Source organism: Cervus elaphus, chromosome 16, assembly GCF_910594005.1.
Source record: "Cervus elaphus chromosome 16, mCerEla1.1, whole genome shotgun sequence".
In the NCBI taxonomy this organism is placed as follows: domain Eukaryota; kingdom Metazoa; phylum Chordata; class Mammalia; order Artiodactyla; family Cervidae; genus Cervus; species Cervus elaphus.
In genome coordinates, this window is record NC_057830.1 from 9186711 (window position 1) to 9209815 (window position 23105).

The 23105-nt window shown below is 48.6% G+C and overlaps 1 protein-coding gene across 1 annotated transcript; it reads left to right on the top strand.

Annotated features, from left to right (window-relative positions):
* Window positions 1-9604: 9604 nt before the first annotated feature.
* On the top strand, window positions 9605-20983 carry LOC122673050 (alpha-1-microglobulin/bikunin precursor). The gene is made up of 10 exons (XM_043870626.1): window positions 9605-10041; window positions 11256-11398; window positions 13019-13095; window positions 13998-14114; window positions 14569-14670; window positions 15375-15421; window positions 18223-18304; window positions 19369-19536; window positions 19809-19982; window positions 20847-20983. The coding sequence occupies exons 1-10, from the start codon at window positions 9925-9927 to the stop codon at window positions 20876-20878; spliced, it is 1059 nt and encodes a 352-aa protein (XP_043726561.1). The 5' UTR covers window positions 9605-9924; the 3' UTR covers window positions 20879-20983.
* Window positions 20984-23105: the final 2122 nt, after the last annotated feature.

The following is a 23105-nucleotide window of genomic DNA, read 5'->3' on the forward strand; positions in this document are numbered from 1 at the left end:
GAGGACCCTGGCCCGACCTTAAGCCACTGCTCTATTCTCAGAGAGCTTCCAGTCAAGTGGGAGAAAAGGACAATCAAAGTGACAATTGCTATGCAATGAAATAAATAATAACGATTAGCGTATTTCTCTGGTGCCAAGCATCATTCCCGGCATTGGCCATGTATCCATGTTGCATTTCTCACAACAACTCTGTGAAGTAGGTACTATTATTATCCTCATCTTGCAGTGAGGAAACCAATACAAGAAGAAGCTCAGAAATTTTCCCAAGGTCACACAGCTAGTAGATGGCAGAAGCGATTTGGGCTAGGATGGTCTGGCCCTTGAATAGGTGAGCTCAACAACCATGCCAAGTGCTACACAGTAGGAACACAAAGGAAGGGATAATAGAGGAGGAGTTTTTATCCAACCAGGAGCCACTAAGAAGAAAGAACAGCCTCCTTGGAGAAGTTAATTTCCACTGAATTTCAACACAACCCAACAAAGCCAGACTCTACAGAAGTTTTTAATAAGGCAAAGGAATGGACTTCCCAAGTTCTTTTAACCCAATGAGGAAACCTCATCACCTCCAGAGATACAGTAATTATTCACAGGCCTACCCACGGAAGGAGGATTCTGTGCAGCCTAGCCAGAACCAAGAGAATTAGAAATGGACCCTGAAAATCCAGCCTTTCATGTGGGTGGTCTCCTGGCTACAGAACCTTGGCAAACCCTCTGCCTCTATCAGCTTGTCTGCCCAATGTATGGTTGTGGGAGCCTGGAAAAGGTAACTAACCTCTCTGAATCTAAGTCCTCCTCTGAAAATAGGGATAAGATTGGTTTATGCTATGAGAAATTAATGCGCTCATAGGAGATGATATGAGGATTAAAAAAGTGAATCCATGTAAACTGTTTAGGACAGAACCTGGCAAGTGGTCAGTGCTAAATACATGCTGGCTGTTATTACTATTTTTATTACTAATGGATGCTTTCAGCACAAATATCCTACCAGTCCTGTTTTCCAGGAAAGGAATTGCATCAATATCTGGACTCTGGTTATACAGACTCACGAAGTTGACATCCAGCTCTGCTGGTTCCTTCCTACAAGGTGAGCCTTCTAATACGGGTTCTTCCAGGGAGAGATTAGCCATTCAGGACTCTGTCACCCAATGGGAAACCAGGGAAGAGTTCCCACTCTTCCAGGGAGGCTGATCACAAGAGACGCATTTGTCTTCATTCAAGAAAGGCCAGTGGGACTTTCCAAGGAGTCTGGCTTGTCTCGTGATTTCAGAAAAGAGCTATTTTCGTCCCTCCAAGGATACTGGGTGATGTCAACTCGGTCAGCCAGGAGTCGGGCAGGCCTGCTGAGGTCCTGCTTTATTTAATGCAGGGCAGATAAGACCCGCCTGCAAAGAGCAGGAAAACGCCTGTGTCCTCTTCCTGAATGCAGACCAGGCCTTTGGGAGTTTATTCCTCTGGGAGCCCTTTCTTCCGGGGTACAAAGCTAGCCACGCCCTGGGCCACAAGCTCTGTTCTTGGGGCAGCGGGGTCTCCAGGACACCCAACTCCAAAGGGGCTCACTTTCTGGGCTGCTTTTGCAAGCTGAGCCACCTGCTCCCACAATCACAAGGCTGAACTGACAGCATCTAAGGGGGTCCACTGGCTTCCTGGGTGGCCCAACGGTGAAGAACCCGTCTGCATTGAACCGCCAGGTTCGATCCCTGGGTAGAGATGACCCCCTGGAGGAGGGCAGAGCAGCCCAATATTCTTGCCTGGAGAATACTATGGTCAGAGGAGCCTGGTGGGTTACAGTCCATGGGGTCACAAAGCGTCAGACACGACGGAAGTGACTAAGTGTGCACACAGGCAAGGGAATCCTCTGGCTTCCCAGGTGGCCCAGTGGTAAAGAATCTGCCTGCCAGTGTAGGAAATGCAGGAGATGCGGGTTCAGTCCCTGGGTTGGGAAGATCCTCTGGAAAAGGAGATGGTAACCGACTCCAGTATTCTTGCCTGGAAAATTCCACGGACAGAGGAGCCTGGTGGGCTACTGTCCATGCGGTTGCAAAGAGTCAGACACGACTGAGTACGCACGCAAGAGGACCCTCCACTCAGGGTTAACATTTATTATTTGCTCAGCTCTCTCCAAGGAGCGAGAAAGTGACATGTTTCTCATCATTTAATTCTTATACGCCCTTATTAGTTCTTATGAACCCCATTTAACAGAAGAAAAGACAGGTTGAGAAAGTTGAAGTCCGTTAAGACCAAATAGGCAGGAAGGGGTCACAGCTGTGACTGGAACCCAGGACAGTCTGGGTGCAAGTTCAGCTGCTTGGTCATCACTCTGCTGGATGAAGGCTTGGGGATCCTGCCAGGCATGATGCACAGGATAACTCAAAATCAGCGATTCAAGGGACCTTTGCATTTAAAATGGTGTCTGGGAATACCTCAGTCACTCATTCATGGGTCGTGATTCAAGGATTTGGCCATGGTGATTTCAATCTCCCAGTCTCCCTCAGCTGTCTTCTAGTTGGGTGGTCTTTTCTGGGGTCTGACCTACATTTCTGCTCACAGTTCTAAGGCAGTTGATTATCAGGTGGTCTCTGAGCTGCTGTTAAGTGGCCAGCACAGTGCTGGTCTCTGAGGAAGAAGAGAAGGGTCAAGTCTTGCTGTGGCAGAAAGCAAGCATGCTCTTGGCCGGGGAAGGGAGAACCAGGCTCACTCATGCTGTAAGGAGTACAGAAGGGAGACAGCCATCCCTCTGTTCCAGGTGTCTGAAAGAACATCACCACGGCCCCACTGTGTATCAGGGGACAAGGATCTGGGAGGTCAGCAGCGTGACTCGGCCGTCAGGGAGACAGATCTGGGTTTGGATCACTACTCACTGGCTGAGTGACCCTTGACACTGAGTCATCTGATCTCTTGGCCTCGATTTCCCTATCTGCAAAATGGGCTACCATCACAGTGAAATGATGGAACCTTAACCAGAGGATTCAATATGACGTGCTTGCTGAGTCCTCAGCACTGGACTTGGCACACATTATGAACCTAAGTGCTTATTCAAGTGGTCGCAGCCCTTGTGGTCAATAGCAGTAACACCCAATCCTAGTTCACCAGGAGAACTGAATTCACTGGGCAGGGAGCTAGTTTTATTTTTTTTTTATTTTTTTTTTGTCATTGTGCCTAGGCTTATTATAAGTTAAAAATCGCTATATTGTTTTATCTGTCACAAGCTTGTCAACAAAGAAAGTACCTCTAAAAACAATAAGAAAGAAAGCTCCTCAAAAATGTAAATGTGATATGAGCTTTTAAATAAACTATTAACAATAAGTATACTCTAAAATACCTATCTATAATAGTCTCGATTGAAGGCAGAGGAGAAGGGGACGACAGAGGATAAGATGGCCGGATGACATCACTGACTCGATGGACATGAGGCTGGGCAAGCCCTGGGAGATGGTGATGGACAGGGAAGCCCGGCGCCCCGCAGTCCACGCGGTCACAAAGAGTCAGACACGACCGAGCAACTGAACTGAACCGAACAGAGCTGACAATAGTTTCTCCAGATAGGGAGCTAGTTTTAAAGGGGGCTCATTTAAGCATCCAGGTCTGTGGCCGGGGTGGGGATAGGCAAGGCAGAAGCTGAGTGTTCTACACTCATCAGAGGGGTGTAAGCAGGCCTGGGGCAAGGAAAGCTGGATTCCAACCCTGGTTCTACCGCTTCGGCTGGCCTTGACTCTTGGCCTCCGCCTCCAGGTCTGTAAGGACGAACCTGTGGACAAATTCCTTTTCTTTCTGACGTTCTCTGCTGCCCTCTAGTGGACGTGGAGTGCTCACACCTTCTTGCCTGTGGTTTCTGCTACCTATGGGGCCTTTACCTAAAACCAAGCGCTGGGCTAAGTGCCTGTGATGACACTGGTCCCTCCCACGTGTACCCTGGGAGTACTTTCACAAAGGCTCCATACCCCGTGCTTATTTCACCCCTGTCACATGATATTATACCTGCATCAGGAATCCGGAGGAGGAGGGTGAGGTCAAGGAGAGAAAAGACTGCCCACAGTCACCCAACAAGTCACAGGCCTGGAACTCAAGCCTGTGGGTGGCCTGGCTCTTTGCGGCAGGAATGGGAAACAAAACCTAGGCAGAGCTAGGCACTGAGAATAACGCCTCCTCCATCACTTTCATGAAGTCCTGGGTGCTGCCGCCTCCAGCTTCTCCTTGGAGGGAAGGGTTGTGGCTCTGAGTCTGAGCGACGTGGGCAGGGTCAGGCCCTGGAATGAGGCCCACAGCTGGATACCTCGCTGTGGGGAGGCAAAGTCTCCCTGCCACCCCCTTCCTCCATTAGCAGAGGAAGGTCCCGACCTTGGCCACTGCCACCTAATGTCTTTGATGTCCCTGCTGGTCCATTTGCCAGATCCCAGTGCTCCGGCCCCTTCCTTCTTCCTGGAAAACTTCCCAGTGAGTTGCTTTCCTGAGCTTTCCACTTGCACTGCCTCCTCACCCATCTCTCCTGATTATAAATCCAGGAACACTTCTGAAAACGCACCAGGGCTCCCCAGATACTCCAGACAACCAGCAATCCCCTTGAGCTGGCATCAGAGTCCTCCCTGCTGGTCCTCCCCACCTCCCTGGCCTGGCTCACTCCACATCTCTCTTGTCTCCCAAGCTCCAGACCTGTGGTTTGGCTTGTTCGTTTCTGCATTCCATATACATTTCTATCTCCACCGTCCTCCTCTAAGCCTTTACAGTTGCTGTTTCCTCTGTCTGGAATACCCTCTCCTCCTCCCACCCCACCCCCACCCCATGCATGCCTTTTTGGCTGGCTGATTCCTACTCATCTTGCCAGATTCTCTCACCCCTGCCCCCGCTCCTGGGGAGTGTGTCCTGTTTTCCATCCTATCCTCAGCACCAAGCCTGGAGAGCATGTTTGGTAAATGAATGAGTGGACGGATGAATAAAGGATGGGGGAAAGCCTAGGCTCTGGAGTCAGGCCCATTTGACCTCTAGCTCGGTCACTCCCAAGCTGGGGGACCATGAACAAGTTCTTTTCCTTCTCGGGGGCCCAGAGTGTTCATCTGAAACAGGCCTCTGTTCCCTCCTGCGCTGGCTCTGAGGCTCGAAGCCCTCTTGCGTGGTCAGGCCCTTGCCCTCCCCTTGAAAGTGTTCTGGGACCTGGCCAATTTCAGTGAACCCTTGGACCCTGGATCCTTTAGGAGGACAGGGGCCCCAGAGCCTCTCTCCTTCCACCCCAAGGGCTAGAGGGGGGAGAGGGTCAGCACTCCTGTTTACTGCCGGCCTTGCGTCCTTGTGGTTCAGGATTAATTTTTAAAAAGCAGCTCAAAGTCCAGGTGGGCTTTGTCAGAGTTTGCTCTCACTGTTTGTTCTGGTTAATAATCTCAGGAGAGCAAACATCTCTGGAGGTGGGAGAAGAGATCAACATCCTGGGCCCATCCTCCCGGCCTCTCCCCTCCCCCAGGAGGGGCTGTGTGGCTGGTTGAACAATTTTGCACCAAAAGAGGCCGGGATTCTTCTCTACTCGTGTGGCTGTCAGGCTTCCCTTGGGGCCGGGGGGTTGACAGTCCTGACAATGTAGACCCTCTGTGAAGATCAGATGAGCCATGTGATACCCTGGGGGCAACCTTCACAGGATGGCTCTGTTCCTGTTCATGATTCATTGTGATTTTTTTTCATTCTTGTATCAGGCTTGGTTTCTTCAAAGACAGACATCCTGACACCATCACACAGGCGAGGCAGTGGACTGTTTACAGAGTACTTTCACACACACTGCTCACTTGATCTCTTGTCAGATCAGGGATTCTTATCTTCCATTTACAGGTGAGAAAAGTGGGCTTCGGAGAGGGAAGGTCATCCCCAAAGTTGTATCGAACAAGTCAAGGCTACTGGCTCTCAGCTGTCTGCGCCCTTTTTAATTCAGACTGCCTCCTCACTACCACCATGAAACAAACCATAAAAGCTTGAGAAACGCTGTGAACAAGAGGGAAGATAATTGTCGCTATTTCCATTTCCACCCCACCATCTATTTGCCATGAAGTGATGGGACCAGATACCATGATCCTAGTTTTTTGAATGTTGTGTTTTAAGCTAGCTTTTTCACTCTCATCTTTTACCCTCATCAGGAGGCTCTTTAGTTCCTCTTCACTTTCTGCCATTAGGGTGGTGTCATCTGCATATCTGAGATTATTGATATTTCTCCCTGCAAACAGATGGGGGAAACAATGGAAACAGTGACAGACTATTTTCTTGGGCTCCAAAGTCACTGCAGGCGGTGACTGCAGCTACAAAATTAAAAGATGCTTGCTCCTTGGAAGAAAAGTTATGACCAACCTAGACAGGGTATTATAAAGCAGAGGCATCACTTTGTTGACCAAGGTCCGTCTAGTCAAAGCTATGGTTTTTCCAGTAGTCCTGTATAGATGTGAGAGTTGGACCATAAAGAAGGCTGAGTGCCAAAGAATTGATGCTTTCAAACTGTGGTGTTGGAGAAGACTCTTGAGAGTTCCTCGGTAAGGAGATCAAACCAGTCAATCCTAAGGGAAATCAACTCTGAATATTCATTGAAAGGACTGATGCTGAAGCTGAAGATCCAGCACTTTGGCCACCTGATGCAAAGAGCTGACTCACTGGAAAAGACCCTGATGCTAGGAGAGATTGAAGGCAGGAGAAGAGGATGACAGAGGATGAGCTGGTTGGATGGCGTCATTGACTCAGGGGATGTGAGTTTGAGCAAACCCCGAGAAATAGTGCAGGACAGGGAAATCTGGCACACTGCAGTCCATGAAGTCTAAGAGTTGGACACAACTTAGTGACCGAACAACAACAAATATATATAGTATGTGTAATATATGTATTTTAGAAAATTTATGTATTTTTGCCTAGCTGAAAACCTTATGACATTTTGATTCCTGTTGTTTTACTCAGTGTGAACAGAGTAAAATCTGTTCACAATCTAACAGAATGTTAGATTTCTAATTTATATTCACTCAAAACTTTAGTATAGTTCCATGTATTTTGGCATCTAGTATTACTGCCTAAAGTCTAGAAAATTTAGTATCTTAGTGATCTAAGAAAATTTGAATGAGGCTTGAAACTTTGAGTCCAGTTCTGAGAATATGAAGAAATACTATGTTGTAAAAAAAAAAAATCGGGAGATTAACAAGTGATACTGAGGAGCCTAGAGGGCTACAGTCCATGTGGTCACAAAGAGTCGGACACAACTGAACAGCTAACACTTTACTTTTCACAGTATTATTAACTAAAGTACAGATTTTGTTCAAACCCCACAAAATTTTATGCTGGTGTTCATTATTTGTTTTCATACCTTTTTTAAGACTCCGTGTTGCATTTAATTGCATGGAACAGCTTCAGCTGCATGCAACAAATTCTAGTAAATTCTCTTTTCATTTTTATTCTGTTACAAATATTTTCTAATCTTCCTTGTTATTGTTTCTTTGATACACCCATCATTTATTTTTTTTTAATTTTTATTTATTTATTTTTCTGATACACCCATCATTTAAAAGTGGACATCTAATTTCCAAATATATGGGATTTTGTTTAAAATATCTTTAATATTAATTTCTCATTTTATACAAAGTTCTCATTTAAATGCTTTCTTCTCTGCTATCACCGTCTGTGTTTTTTTTCAGTCTAACTTTACTGAGGCTTTCAATGGCTAAGTTGACGGTCTCTCTTGGTAAATGCCACATTGCACTTGAAAATATGTGGGTCATTTTCAAATATCTTTTGGTATTGATTTCTAATATAATTCCACAGTGATAAGAGAACAAACTCTGTACGATTTCAATATCTTTAGACTGAAAATTTTGCACCTTGTTTTACATCCCTGGATGTGTTTCAGTGTCTCCTGGCTTACAGTCTATGGGAACTTGAATAGAAATTGGTTCCTATTATTATGTGAAAATTGTATAAATCCTAATTATGTTGAATTGGTTTTCAGGTTGAAAACTGCTTCAGTGCTTTCCACGCTTTCATGCTTTTCAGGCTAATAGCGCTTTCGGTGCTTTTCATATCCTCCTACTTCTCTGAATATTCATTCTGTTAATGTTTGAGAGTTTGATATTGAAACTCCAACTAAAAATCTTCATTTATCTACTTAAAAAAAATTTTCTGTATTTTCCAAGTTTCATGTAAATTTGTCATCATACTTTCACAATTTAAAAAAAAATTTAAAAAACAGAGAGGACCTGCAGTATCACTGGCAAGAGTTTGATCTTTGGAGACAAATGGATTTGCTTTTTAAAAATTCCTGTTAAATATTTCAAGGGAATGAATGCTGACTTGTTTCCTAAGGCTGCCATTAATAGAATACCACAAAGTGGGTGGTGTAATAAAACAGAACTGCTTTTTCTCCCAGTTCCGGAGGTTGCAAGTTTGACAGCAAGCTGTCAGGAGGGCCACGTCCTTCCTGAAGGTTCTAGGGGAAAATCCTTCCTTGTTCTTCCCAGCTTCTGTCAGCAGCCCTTGGCATTCCTTGGCTTGCAGCCGCCTCATTCCAATCTCAGCCTCCGTCTTCCCGTGGCCATCTTCCCTATGTGTCTCTGAGTTCAAATCTCCCTCCTCTTTGTTTTATGAAGACATCAGTCCTTGGACTGAGGGTTCATCATCCTCCGGTAGGACCTCATCTGAACTCATTACATATGCAAGTAAGGTGTCTGAGGTCCCAGGTGCACTTGAATTTGTGGGGAGGGGACTTTATCCAACCCTCAGTGTACACATTCAGCTCCCGCCATGTGCCAGCTACTATCCTAGTGCTTTGCAAGCATGAACTTCTTCAGTCCTCATGACAATGTTCTGAACAGGAACTGCTACTATCCCATTTTCAAATGAAGACACAGATGTGGTGAAAGGTAAAGTCTTTCACCCAAGGCCACCCCCTCCCCCAGTGAGCAGCACAGAGAAACAGCCTGGCTCCCGAGCCCACGCTCTCAGTCACCATCAAAGGCTGCCTGTCTATAAAGGGGGAAAACAGCACTTGCTTGATGGGGCTGTTGTGGGGATGAGCCATTTCAGGGCAGGTGTAAAGTACTTGTGAATAGCTGGTCCATACTAGGTGCTCACTGCCTCGATGCTGTGGGCATCAGCAGCAGCATTATTATTTCTACTATTAATATTATTTGCTAGGGCTGTGGGAAGCCATGGGTCAGAGAAGGAGCTCCGGGGACAGGACATCTGAGCTCTAGTCTTATCTTTGCCATGGTGGCGGTGTTGTCGCTCAGTCAGGTCCAACTCTTTGCAAGTCCATGGACTGTAGCCTGCCAGGCTCATCTGTGCATGGGATTCTCCAGGCAAGAATACTGGAGTGGGTAGCCGTTCCCTTCTCCAGGGCATCTTCCCAACCTGGAGATTGAACCCGGGACTCCTGCCTTGCGGGCAGATTCTTTACTATCTGAGCCACAAGGGAAGCTAGCTTCACCATAGACCTGCTTATAGTCTCTGCTAAGCCACTTACTCTCCCCAGGCCCTAGATTTTTTTTCATATGGGAAATAGGCCCGTTGGGCTTGTCCTCCTGGCTCACAGGTGGAATGACTCAGCGGGAAGGGCTTGGGCTGCCCGCCTCTCCCATCCTGCCTGGGACAGGCGAGGAGTTTCTGGGGAAGTCCTTGTGATGCCTGAACCCAGCGTCCAGCTGCACCAGGGCCAGGTTGCATATGACCAGCGGCTCCTCTGAAACAGCTACCCTGGCCCCTGGGGGCTGTGACCCCGGCCAGGGTACAAAAAAGGATCGATCAGCCCTGGCCTTGGGGCTCTGATTGGTCCTGGCCGAGCAGGGCAAACAGCAAGGTCACCTACAGCCGCAGGCCCCTTTCCCAGCCCCAGTCCGTAGCTGCCTTGAGCAGGGAGCTGGTGGCTCTTCCATCCCCAGACCAGCCAAGCCCGTGAGTGACACCCCAGACAGAGGAACCTGAGCCATGCGGAGTCTCAGGGGCCTGCTGCTGTTACTGACCGCCTGCCTGGCGGTGAAGGCCAGCCCCGTGCCCACATTGCCTGATGACATTCAAGTGCAGGAGAACTTCGACCTGTCTAGGGTAAGACTGGCGTCTCTGGCAATGATTGTAGGTTGTCTGAGTGGCTGGGCCTTGCTGGCAGAGAGGGACAAGTCCTATGTGCCTTGGGGTCTCACTCTTTGCATCTGGAACTCCAGGGATGGGTCTCTGAGGGTCCTTCCTCCTGCTCAGACGGTCAGGATTTCATTGAAGCTGCAACTCTGCGCTCACCCTTTGGTGGGACTCTGGGCTGCCATTCTGAGTCAAAGATCCTGAAGTCTGAACCTGCACTGTTGGACTCCAAGGGAAATTGTGCTCTGATGAGAACCCACCCAGAGAAGGCTTGGTGCCAAGTCCTACTGCCCCTGCAGCGCCTCCCCCCAACAGCACCTGGCTTTGTGTGACTCTTCCGCCCACCCCCTAACCTGCATCCCTTCATCCTTTAACTGCTCACCTCCGCTGCAACATCTCTGGCAGCCCATCCTGGGCCCTCTGCCCTACCTGTAGGATCATGGGGATAAGAGGATCAGGACAGAAATCAGGCTGGGGGGACTAAGTGGCCTGGGCAGGGCGCTGTGCAAGGGAAGTCTGCCGTCCAGCCCCGGCTCCGCCCGAATCGCTGGGTGACCTGAGCAAAGCCTGTCCCTCCACCGCCGCCCCAGGTTCCTTCTGACCTTCGTAGCCGTGGTATGGGTTTTGTTTACGTTTAGCAATGAGGAAGGGTTGTGGGGAGCGGGGCATGAGGAACAGGTCTCTGGTGGTCTGGGATGGCGAAGGGTCTGCAGACACCTAAGTTCTCTTTCTAGAGGCAGCAGTCTCGTCCTGGGTCAGGCTCAGCTTAGGGAAAGGAGTTACTTTCTAACACAGAGGTACGGGCTGTGTGCAAGGTGGTGAGCACCCCATTCCTGGAGGAGTAAGAGACAGGACCCTGCTCTTGGGGAGCAGTGGTTGATGGTGACCCTGGGGCATGGGGATTTGGACCCTATCCAGTGAGCAGCCCAGAGCCTGCATCTCAGCAGAGTCAGGCCCTCTGCCAGTGGGCGGGGTGGGGTCTACCTGCCATCTCTCTCCTAAGCCAGCCATGATGCCTGGAGTTCCATCATCAGGGCTCCATCCTCCCTGGAAGCCTCGTAGCCTCCAGTTATCTGTAAGACATGATCACTTAGGAGGAGAAGTCATTGAGAGGGGGGAGGGGGACAGACGCCCTCCCAGTCTTGTCCAGGTCCAGATGCTTAGGGCTTGTGGCTGCCTCCTAGATCTATGGGAAGTGGTTCAATGTGGCCGTGGGCTCCACCTGCCCATGGCTGAAGAGGTTCAAGGACAAGATGACCGTGAGCACACTGGTGTTGAAAGAGGGGGCGACGAACAAGGAGATCAGCGTCACCAACACTCACAGGCGGTGAGTGGGGATGGGGTTAGAGGACTGGGACCCACCCCCACCCCCAACCCCACCCTGGCTTCAGCCTCCACCCTGTCCTGGAAAGTAGCAGGTCTCTACTTCCAGCCAGGACTCACTCCTGAGGGCCAGACTTCTCTGCTTCCTAACGCTGGGGCAGTCCATACTAACTGTCCCATCTACACCTCAAGGGCAATGCCCCCAACACTCTGCCTGTTTTCCAATCTACTCTTGCTCCTTGGCCTTCCATTAGCTCAGGAAAGGCACTTCTACACAACCTGGAAAGCTGGGTGGTTGGTGGATGTCCTAGACTCTTCTTTCCTCTGCCACGACCATTCGGTCCACCATCCAGCCTTATCCCTGCTCTTTCTTATTCCCTCCAGCCTGTTTACTTCTTCCCTATTCACCACCACTGCCCTGGACCAAGTCACCTTCACCTTTCTTTCCTACCGTTATCTATAGTATCCTCTCTACATTTCTCCCCACCTCTAACCTCCAGCTTTCCATCTAATCCACTCATCACCTCACAGCCAGGAAGTCCTTTCAAAAACTCAAATCTGCTTAAACCTTTCCAGAGTTCCTTCCCTATTGCCCTTGAGATAAACTTCAACTCCTTCAGCAGAGCCTTCCAGCCCTCTGTGACTCCCAAGAGCTCACTGTTCCCTTCCCCATGCACCCACATACTCTCTGACCCACCTAGCTGGATCTTCTTTCAGTTTCTGGAACCCTCCTTCCTCTGGGACTTTGCATCGAATATTTCTTCTACCTAGAAAACCTCTCCCCGCTTCCTGCGCTAACTCCTAGGGATCCTCCAGGACTCAGGTTCTTTGTTGCTTCCTCCAGGAAGGCCTCCCCGACTCCCTCCACCTATCCAGGTTCAGGTTATGTGCCTTCTCTGAGTACCTCGTGCTTCCCCCCACGTGGCAGTAACCACACCGACTGCATCTGCCTTTGGCCTGCCCACCCCCCTCACTGGATTTTACAGTCCAATGCTCCATGAGGAGACAGGGTCTCCCCTGCTTCTCTCTGAATCCCCAGCCTGTAGCACAGTACTTGGCACATAGACGATGCTCGTTAAATATTATTAAGATAAACGATAATCATTATAACAATAATGGGCTTCCCTGGTAACTCAGCTGGTAAAGATAGTAGTTAATGTATGCATAGTACTTACTCTAAGCTCTTTGCATAAAATATCTCATTTGATGCTCTCACCCACCACATGAGGTAGAAACTATCATTATCCCCATTTCTCAGATGAGGAAAATGAGGCAAAGAGAGACACAAAGTAATAAATGAATTAAGGTGTTAATGAATCGTTCTGATTTCCTGGCGTATATGCATACTGTGCAGATTTGGTTAAGGCAGCTGATTTTCAGTGCTGGGTTTGCCAAGAGGATGGCATCAATTAGTTCCTTTCTTCCCTCAGTCCCTCTGCTCTCTTATGTGAAACAGATGTCTCTCAGGACTGGTGGGAGAATTAAACCAGATATTTGGAAATGCTACTTTCCAAATTACAAAAAAAAAAAAAAAAGGTATTTGGAAAGACACTGCAGGAGAGCGGGGTGTCAGGACAATGGTCTCTACCAGATATTATCTTTCTTTTGGTTTGTTCATTTCCAGGAAAGGTGTCTGTGAATCGATCTCTGGTACTTATGAGAAGACAAGCACTGATGGGAAGTTTCTCTTTCACAAAGCCAGTAAGTTGAGTCAAAGGGGACACGCGCAGTTCTCTCCTTTGCTAAAAAAATGCCTGATGTCTTAAGCTCTCTTCCTCTCTGCCCCTACAACCATTCCTCCCATTTTTCTGCAATGTCATCTAGCCTCCCTCCAAATTCCCCCCTCCTTCTCCTTCTTCCTCTTTCTGTCTCTAGCCCCTACCCTCATGACCCTTGCCCCACCATGTACACGCTCATCAAGGGCTGGTTTTAAGTGATGAGCTGAAAACATTACTGAATTCAAGTGATGGTTCTGAGTGCTGAGGATAACATCAAGGTTTCATCAGTCTTCCTGTTTAGCCATCTGCGATCTACTGATAGCAATTTGCTAAGCATCTACCATGTACGGTGTGTGTGGTGCTAAGGGATAGACAGACATGGACTTGAGTTTATCATTAATCCAGCAAATGTTTATTAAATTTGCTCTATGCATCAAATAATTGTGTCAGGGCTTTAATGTTTGGGTAGATGAATGGTTGGGTAAATAAATGAGTGAGAGAATTAAAAATGGTAAGTGAATATATGTGTGATGGTAGATTAGTTGAGTAATCAATCAATCGTTAAATAGATAAACTGATGGATTAACAGATGGAGGAAAGAAAGAAGGAAAGAGGGAGGGAAGGAAGGAAAATGGATGTACTTATGGACTGATATACAGAGAGGATGGACAGATGAAATGATGGTGGATAAATTAATTGATGAATCTATGGAGGAGATGGATGGAGAGAGAGAGTGAAGATGGACGAATAGATAAACGAAATATTCAAAGGATGGGTGGACAGAAGGATGGATGAATAGATGATATGTGGGTGAATAGGTGAAGGATCTCAGGATAGAAGCCTTCTGACCACTGATCTTTTCATCTTCCTGCATCTTCCATGCAGAATGGAACATCACCATGGAGTCCTATGTGGTCCACACCAACTACGATGAGTATGCCATTTTTCTGACCAAGAAATTAAGCCGTCGCCATGGACCCACCATTACTGCCAAGCTCTACGGTAAAGACCTGGAGCTGGGGGTGGGAGGAGACCTGTCATTTGGGGAAATGAAGTGGGGAAGCTCAGGGAGTTTTGCGTTTTCCTTCCAACAAAACTCCAGTTACGGGAAAGGTGGAAACATCTACTCTCCCTGGAGGAGGTAGAGCTCAGTCTCCCCTTTGAGGCTGAAGCCTCTTCTTTTGATCTCAAAATATCCAGAGAATTCTAGCATCTCTGGGCCCTTAAAGAACCACTCTTGTGCTGGGTGGGGAGCTGGGAGACCTGGAATGGGGAGCCTGGGAAGGCTCCTCCTCCTCTTCTGGAGCTGAGCTTTCCGTAAGGGTGCCAAAGAGACCCAGTTGAGTCAGTAGGTCTCAAATGTCCCCGAAATGAAAATCCCTGGGCAAAATAATGCCAGGCCCTGGCGGCCCTGGCCCCTGTGGTTCTAGGCATCTCCCCTGCCTCCCACTTGCAGGGCGTGAGCCGCAGCTTCGGGAAAGCCTGCTGGAGGAGTTCAGGGAGGTGGCCCTGGGTGTGGGCATCCCCGAGGATGCCATCTTCACCATGCCCGACAGAGGTAACGGCACCCTGCCCCATCTCACACTTCTGTCCCCTCCTCGTCCTCTGTGGCCCCCAGAGCCCCTGGGTCTCTCCCACCCCCCTTTGAGGGAAACTGGGCTATACTTCCCCTCGTCTCTTTATAGAAAAGGCACGCTGGGTCCCTGGACTAGTTCCAGGTCACACGGCGTGGACCTGGCAGAGCTGAGACTAGAGCCAATTCAGCATTCACGCTGCGGCCACCTGCCAAGTGCGGGGACAGCCAGAATCCAGGGCCCCCTCTTGGGAGGTAATAGAGGGTAGGAGTTAGAGCCCCGAGTTTCGAACTGAGCTGAGCGGCTTCAGGTGGCTTTCAGAGCCTCATTTTCTCATCTGTAAAGTGGGGATGATAATGTGTACCCCCCCTTAGAAGTTGCTCTGAGGGGTCAATGAGATAAAGGCGTTAAATACAGTAGCACCGTGGTTTCTAGTAAGTGCTGGATAGATGTCAGCCTTGGGATGCTGGTGGCGGGATGGAGACAATAAGGGTGGCAACAGTGGTACTGCATCGCTTTTCCAGCGATGACCTTCAGCAAGCCGTGCGGGTGGAGCCGTCCCTGCAGTGGGCTGGTGCACGGGACAGGTCCCAGAGAGGGGGCCCGCCCGCCGCATGGCCATTAGTTCTGTGGAAGAAGCAAAGCCTGTCTGGGTCTTATTCCCTCTCTCTCCTGTCCTCTGACTCAGGCGAATGTGTCCCTGGAGAGCAGGATCCAGAGCCCACTCTACTCTCGGTGAGCCCCTCTGTTCCCCCGCCCCAGCCCCACCTTGCCCGCGTAGGGTCCCCTGCCGTGCTGGTGGGTGGGGTTGCTGACAGCAGGCAGCAGTGGGCATGGGTTGTGAAGTCAGACCCACCTGGGCTCAATCTCAGTTCTGCCATGAGGCTAGTTGCTGCCCCATACGGATGCCCCTTTCCTCATCTGTGGAATGGAGTGATTACCTTTACCTTCCAGGTGCTGGGATCCAGTGACATGTTAGAAGACTGCCTAAAAGCAGTGACAGACTCAATAATGAGATAAAGATACTCAATACTCAATAGATGAAAATAAAGTCAATTGAGCTCTGAAAAACAGCAAACCTGAGGGCAAGCAGCTTCTCAAGCCAGTGCCTCTTCTATGCTGACTTTTGATTTGGGGGGCTTCCTTCTTTTCCTGCCTTTGCCATATTGATTAAGTCTTCATTCTTTCTCTGATTATTTGGAAATTATGTATACTAATTTAGTCTACTGTTGTGTCTATGTGTGTGTGTGTAAAAATACATACATGTATTTATTTTAGAAACATATTTTTGAAATTTTTTTCACTTTAATCTTAATTTTTTTAATTATGAAAGTATATAAACATATATACAAGGGACTTGGAAAATACAGAACAAGGTTACATATGTTCCACTATACATTACAATTATTTTTTTAAATATATAAATTAAGGTTGTTAGTTGGAGTTTCAGTATCTAACTCTCAAAAATTAATAGAATGAATATACAGAGAAGTAGAAGGAGACAGCAGACCCGAAAAGCACTGAAAACCAACTCAACATAGTTAAGATTTATATAGTTTTCACACAACAGCAGAATACAAATTCTATTCAAGTTCCCATAGACTATAACCTAGGAGACACTGGAACATATCAAGGGACATAAGATGAGGCGCAAAAGTTTCATGGTCTGAAGATATTGAAATCATACAGAGTCTGTTCTCATCACTGTGGAATTATGTTAGAAATCAGTATCGAAAAACACTTGAAAATAATCCACATATTTTCAAGTGCAATGTGATATTTACCAACAGAAATCTTTGACTTAGCCACTGAAAGCCTCTATAAAGTTAGACTGGAGAAAACACAGAGGGTGACTGCAGAGAAGAAAGCATTTAAATAAGAAATTAGTATCAAAATGAGAGATTAATATTAAAGATACTTTAGACAAAAATGCCATGTATTTGGAAGTTAGATGTTCACTTTTAAATGATGGGTGTATCTAAGAAGTCGTAACAAGGAAGGTTAGAAAATACTTGTAATAGAATGAAAATGAAAAGAGAATTTACCAGAATTTGTTGCATGCAACTGAAAAAAATTTTAAAACTGAAAGAAAGCAAAAAAGGACAATAATGTCCTATTTCTACATAGAATTCATGGTTAACATATTTCTTTGCTTTCCTATTTTTTAAGAAAAATTACCATTGCTACTATAAAGCTAACATACTCTCATTATAAAGAATTAAAACAATGCAGTATAAAAAGTATAAAAAACAAGTTTTGAAAAATTGCACCACCTAGAAACTCTGAGCATTCACCTTATTCCAGGAATCTTGACCTGTATACACCTGGAGAGGGGCAGGGGGAAGGAAAGTTGGATAGACAGATGCACAGATTTAGATATGCTGTTATTAAATGGGATTCATTCCAGATGCTATTCCTGAATTTGAAAAGGCATTCATTGTTGTTTTACTTGAATTAAAAAAAAAATCTGAAGTTTGAAGGTTTAAAAAAAATCTTCAAATAATTATTTCTCCTTGCCAAGAGGTTTATTTCTTAAAGAATGCTCTGTCAAGGTTGGGCTTCCCTTATGGCTGAGCTGGTAAAGAATCCGCCTGCAATGCGGGAGACCTGGGTTCAATCTCTGGTTTGGGAAGATCCCCTGGAGAAGGGAAAGGCTACCCACTCCAGTATTCTGGCCTGGAGAATTCCATGGACTGTATAGTTCTTGGGGTCACAACTGAGCGACTTTAAATGTAAGTAAACACTTTTAGAGGGTATCTATTGTCTCTGGGACTTGGTAGACAGTCGTCTTTACTATCAAACTGTGTTCTATCTCCTCCTCCCTTTTTCTTTTACTGTGTCCAGATTGATACCATTCCCATTCTGTTCTGTCTCTGCAATTCCCAGACATTTAGTAATAGTTCTATAATTTAATGGATTCTACATTCTCTCCTAGTGAATACAACACAGCTTCACCATTCCTGAGTTATTATTTCTATTAATCTAATGCCATTTCTTCACAAAGTGCTGTGTTCGAGGAAGTTTTGAGTATTTTAATCCTGGAATTCTTCCCTGTTTGAGAATATCTTCCCGTTTCCTTCAACCTTGAATGAGATTTCTGAAGCGGGTCTGGATAGTTTCTGTTCCGCTTCTTTTTATCTGTCTCCTGCCTCTTCTGTTTTAGCCAGTTGTTTTTGTTGTTTGGTTTCAAAGTTGTGTCCAACTTTTTCGACTCCATGGACTGTAGCTTGCCAGGCTCCTCTGTCCATGGGATTCTCCAGGCAAGAATAGTAGAGTGGGTCGCCATGCCCTCCTCCAGGGGATCTTCTCGAACTAGAGACTGAACCCTTGTCTCTTGAATTGGCAGGCAGATTGTTTACCACTAGTGCCACCTGGGAAGCCTGATGCTTTGGGAAAAACAGGCCATTCATCAGTCTAGTAGCTGTGTTTCTGTCTACACCTTGATCCTCAGAGTAAATGGCATTTTACATTCCGGGGGTCTAGGGGAACAACCGTGACTACGTCCCTGAAACAGCTTCTTCTGTTTTTTCCCCCAGAGGGCTCGGCGGGCTGTGCTGACCCAGGAAGAGGAAGGCTCGGGGGCTGGACAACCAATAACTAATTTCAGCAAGAAAGAAGGTGAGTATCACTCTCTGTTTTTTTTTTTTAAACCCCCTTCTGCCACACTCCAGAGAGGAAGGGCCCACAGTTGGTTCACTCCAGCTGCCCTCATCACCATGAAGTCTTTCTTATTCTTCTACTAGAATGAAGAACCGAGCCTAGAAAAGGCAAATCCCGTCCTCTGCCCTGTGCCAGACATTGTTGAGAGAGGGAGGGGAGCATAAGGCATGGTCCCTGAGCTTAGAAACGTTCAGCTCTGTGATGAGAAGTGAGTTCTTGGCCTGTTTCACTTCGTGGCCTCCTGGCCTTGGTTTTCTCATCTGTACAATGGGATAACAGCCTGCTGAGCTGACCTCAAGGGCCCTTGTGGGAACACGTGTGTAGTTGATAGACCTATCACTCTTCAACTCTAAGCAAACACTGAACCACCCTGACCCTGCTTCACCCCCCAGGCCCTCTGCTGAGCACTGGGATCATGGACAAACACACCTTCTGGTCTAGTAGAGAAGGCAGTCAAGGAAGAAAATAAGGGACTTGAAAGAGGAGGGTCAGCTAAAGAGTTGAGGGAGCTCAGAAAAGGGAGGGGTGAAGTGGTCAAGGAGGACTTCCTGGATGAAGGAGAATTCATGTTATGTCCAGGTATGGTTTATGCAGGAAGGCATTCCAGCATTCTAGGGGCAGGATGATGAGAGCAAAGGCACAGGGCTGGGACATCTGGCAGAGAGGCCAGGCTGCCAGCATGCATGCTGGTGAATGTAGCCTCACCCACCATCTTTACAGAGCTCTTGGGCAGACAAGACCAAAGGGGGATGCCGGGCCTCTGGGTCATTGGCAACGCCTCATATTATGGCATGGGTTTTTGAAGTCCAACAAATATGACTTGGAATCTCAGCACTAGGTAACCCTGAGGAAATCTCTTTACCTCTCAGGGAGTCGATTTCCTTACCTTTAAAACGGGTTGAGAATGATTCCTCTTAATGCAGAGATGAAAACTAAATGAGGTGATACCCGTTGACGTGTCCGGCCTGGTGACAGGCACACAGTCAGCACTCCGCGAGCACTGCTGCTCTGCCCCTCCGCAGATTCCTGCCAGCTGGGCTACTCACAAGGGCCTTGCCTGGGGTTGTTCAAGAGGTATTTCTATAACGGTACGTCCATGGCCTGCGAGACCTTCGATTATGGCGGCTGCATGGGGAATGGCAACAACTTCCTCTCGGAAAAGGAGTGTCTACAGACCTGCCGGACCGTGGGTGAGTGCCACCCCATCTCCCCTGCCCTGCCCACTCCTGTCCTCCCAGCAGACCGCCTGCCCGCTGGACAGGTGGCCGAGAGAGGATGCTCCAGCGGTGGAATTCCAGGGCCAGTGTCCTGAAGGCATAGGAATCGAACACTTGGGTGTGGGTGACCCTCAGCACGTATGTCTTCTAGGTCTAGGTGTTCCAGGGGATAGGGGCCCTGCCGGGGGTCTCAGGTCAGCGATCATGAGGTTTTCTAAGGCTCTCTGCTCCCCCCCACCCCGCAGAGGCCTGTAACCTCCCCATAGTCCCCGGGCCATGCCGAGCCTACGTCGAGCTCTGGGCGTTTGATGCCGTCAAGGGGAAGTGCGTCCGCTTCAACTATGGGGGCTGCAAGGGCAATGGCAACAAATTCTACTCGGAGAAGGAGTGTAAGGAGTACTGTGGCATTCCTGGTGAAGGTAGGAGGCTCCGCAATGCCGGGCGGGGCTGAGGGGCCACCGGAGTCCGGGTCGGGGAGCCCTGGTGGGTGGTAGGGATCTGGAGAGCTGAGTCCTGGACTCTGTCCTGGTGACCAACACACCCACTCTCTCAGCTTCCCACCTGTAAAATGGGACCAAGCCCAAGGCCTTACCCCAGCTGGGATGGGGCACCTGGGGGGAGGTGCTGGCCTGAGCAGAGGGGGAGGCGGTGGGTTGAGTGGGCCAGAACCGGGCTCCAATCCTGGCATTCATTGCCACATTCGGACTGGCCACATCGTTACTCAAATGATTCAAATACTGCCAGCCACTGCTTCCTGAAGGCTCAGATCCCTGGGCCATCTCAATCCATGTCTGTCCCTGTTACAGTGCTTCGTGCTCAGTCATGCCCGCCCCTTTGTGGCCCCGCGGGCTGTACCAATTTAAACCTCAGTTTTCTCTTCTGTAAAGTGGGACAAAGGACCCACTTCCTAGGCGGCACAGTGCCTCGCCTGGTTCATACCCATCTAGCAGCAGCCCGTACTAGTAACGGTGGTAATGCTGCGATGATAACAAGAAGAGCATTCCAAGAAGCCGCAGCCATTGAAGATTTACGTGCCTTATCTCCCCACCGGAAAAACGGTGCCTAAAGTAAATCAGGAGGCAAAAAACCAGGTCATCCTGTGAAATGCATCTTGGAGTTACCAAGGCACCTGGCAAGCAGAAGTTTCTGGCCTCAGGCTCAGGCTCGAACTCAGTCCAGGCTGCCTTCCCTCCTCCCTGAGGCATCCCCATGCCCTGACCGCCCCCAACCACAGACCCTTGGGTGACCCCACACCTACTCCCCGAGCCTCTCTGTGTCCACAGGGGACGAGGAGCTGCTGCGCTTCTCCAACTGACCGGCCCGGAGGCCACTCCACAAGGCAGCAGGAAGTGGGAGGGTCAGAGTCTGCCCCGAGCCCTGCTGCAGGTTCCAATAAAAACCGAATTGTAGACTCCTGAAATTCCATGTCCTGACTGTTCATCACAAAGTATAATGAGACTGGGGGGATGGGAGGAGGAGATCAGCTGGGGAGGGGGCATGAACTTTCCCCAGAAATGAAAAATGTGTGTGTGGGAAATGTAATGGAGCCATCTTCAGGACATGAAATTGGCTATGCAAATTACGAAACATAAATCACAGTTCTGTATAAAATGGGATTATTTTGTTTTGTTTTAATAAAGCCAGGAGAGAAAAGAGGGAGCAACTCTGGATACTTGTTTCCCGGAGAGGTATGATGGAGGTCATCAGTGGCCCAGGGTCAGAAGAAATTACCATGCCTAGTGTGTGCCCAGGGGGTCAGATAAATGCCCACAAGTGCTTGGAAGAATTCCCCTGCCCTTGGCCACACAGAACCCCCACCCACCCACCCCTGCAGCCTTTTACTTTGTTCACAGCTTAATCCCCAGCTGTAGCTGCTGGAAAGCCTCAGGCTGTTCCTACACAAGGACCCTGGAGATCCCATCTCCTGCCATCCTCACTCTGGCCCTTGGCCCCGGAAGGAGACTATTAATTGCCCTTTTCACTGTGTCCAGGACGACCATCTGGCCCTGGACCACAGCTGCAAGTCCTAGGTCTAGCCCAGCTTCTCCTTCTCCTCCCTGGAGGAAGAGAGCAGGTAGGCTGTCCAGCATGGCTTGGGCACCAATTTGGCCCAAGCACAGGACTCCAGGAGCTCACACGCACCAGATCTACAAACATCAGATTCATAAACACCTCTTGCTGGCTCCATCCGCTCAGAGCCCTGAGGACTGCTGCTGCTGAGAGAGCCAAAAAATCCCAGCTTCGTGTGTGCTGAAATGGAACGCTGACCCTGGCAGCAGAAATCTAGGCAGAGACAGCACCTCTTCCCCGTGGGGTGAACAGCATGCTAAGGGCTGGCGGCTCACTTGGTCAAGAGTCCCTTTCATGCCATTAGCCCGTTGGATTAAGAGACCCTCAGGAAGGGAGAAGGGTGGGCACTGCACATCTCCGGTGGAGGGGACAAACCCAGAGGCAAGGATTCTGGGTGGACACAGCTTTGCAGCCCTCTTGACAGACCACATAAGAGACTCCTCTTCTTTTTCCCCAAAGCCCTGAGCTTAGGGCTTCCTGATTCCTGAGGGACAGCATTTGTGGGTGTAGCCAGGACTCTGTCTTGACAGAAGTGGCTGGAGTTGGGGACGGGGACACAAGGAGACGCGACAGGCTCTCCAGGCTGCAACTCACAAATGTCCTCATGTCCTGCGTCTATCCATACCTGCCCTTCCATGCACGCTTCATGCACTGGGGCCACCATCTACAGCAGTCTGAAGGTACCACTCTGAAGAGGGATATTTTGAAGTGACCCAAAGGACAAATGCCTAAAGCAGAGGATGCCAGCCACAGATGGGTCAGCCACCCTCAGCTCATCTGGTGGATGGGAGTTTTTGGCTCATAAGGTGTCTATTTCACAGTTCTGAATTCACCATTTAAAAGTGAACCTCTTGGGGACTTCCCAAGCAGGCCAGTGGTTAAGACTCTGCAATTCCACTTCAGGGGACACGGGTCTGATCCCAGGTTGGGGAACTAAGATCCCACATAGCACGCAGCATGACCAAAAAAAAAAAAAAGAATGTCCATATAAAAATTTAAGTTTCTCAATTTTCTTGAAAAATAGATTCTGGCAGCCCTGGGCCTCCATCCTGCACGCTAAGGTGCAGGAGCTGAACTGACATGGCCCGTTTACATGGAGCCGCCCTTGAGGGTCACCAGCCCCTGCCGCCACCCTGCCTGCTTCTGGAGACACGTCTCCACGACACGTGCTAAAACTTTCACTACACAAAATTCCCTTGGATCTGATCTTACCACCTCAGGGGACTCCTCCAGTCAGGAGGCACCAGAAGCATTCCCAGACAAACGCTGTGATGACCTATTTTTTTGTTTGTTTGTTTTTATTTTTGGTCGTGCTGGGTCTTTGTTGCTGCACAGGCTTTGGTCTAGTTGCAGCGAGCGGGGGCGACTCTCTAAGTTGCAGTGCATGGGCTTCTCATTGCAGTGGCTTGGAGAAGGAAATGGCAACCCACTCCAGTACCCTTGCCTGGAAAATCCCATGAATGGAGGGGCCT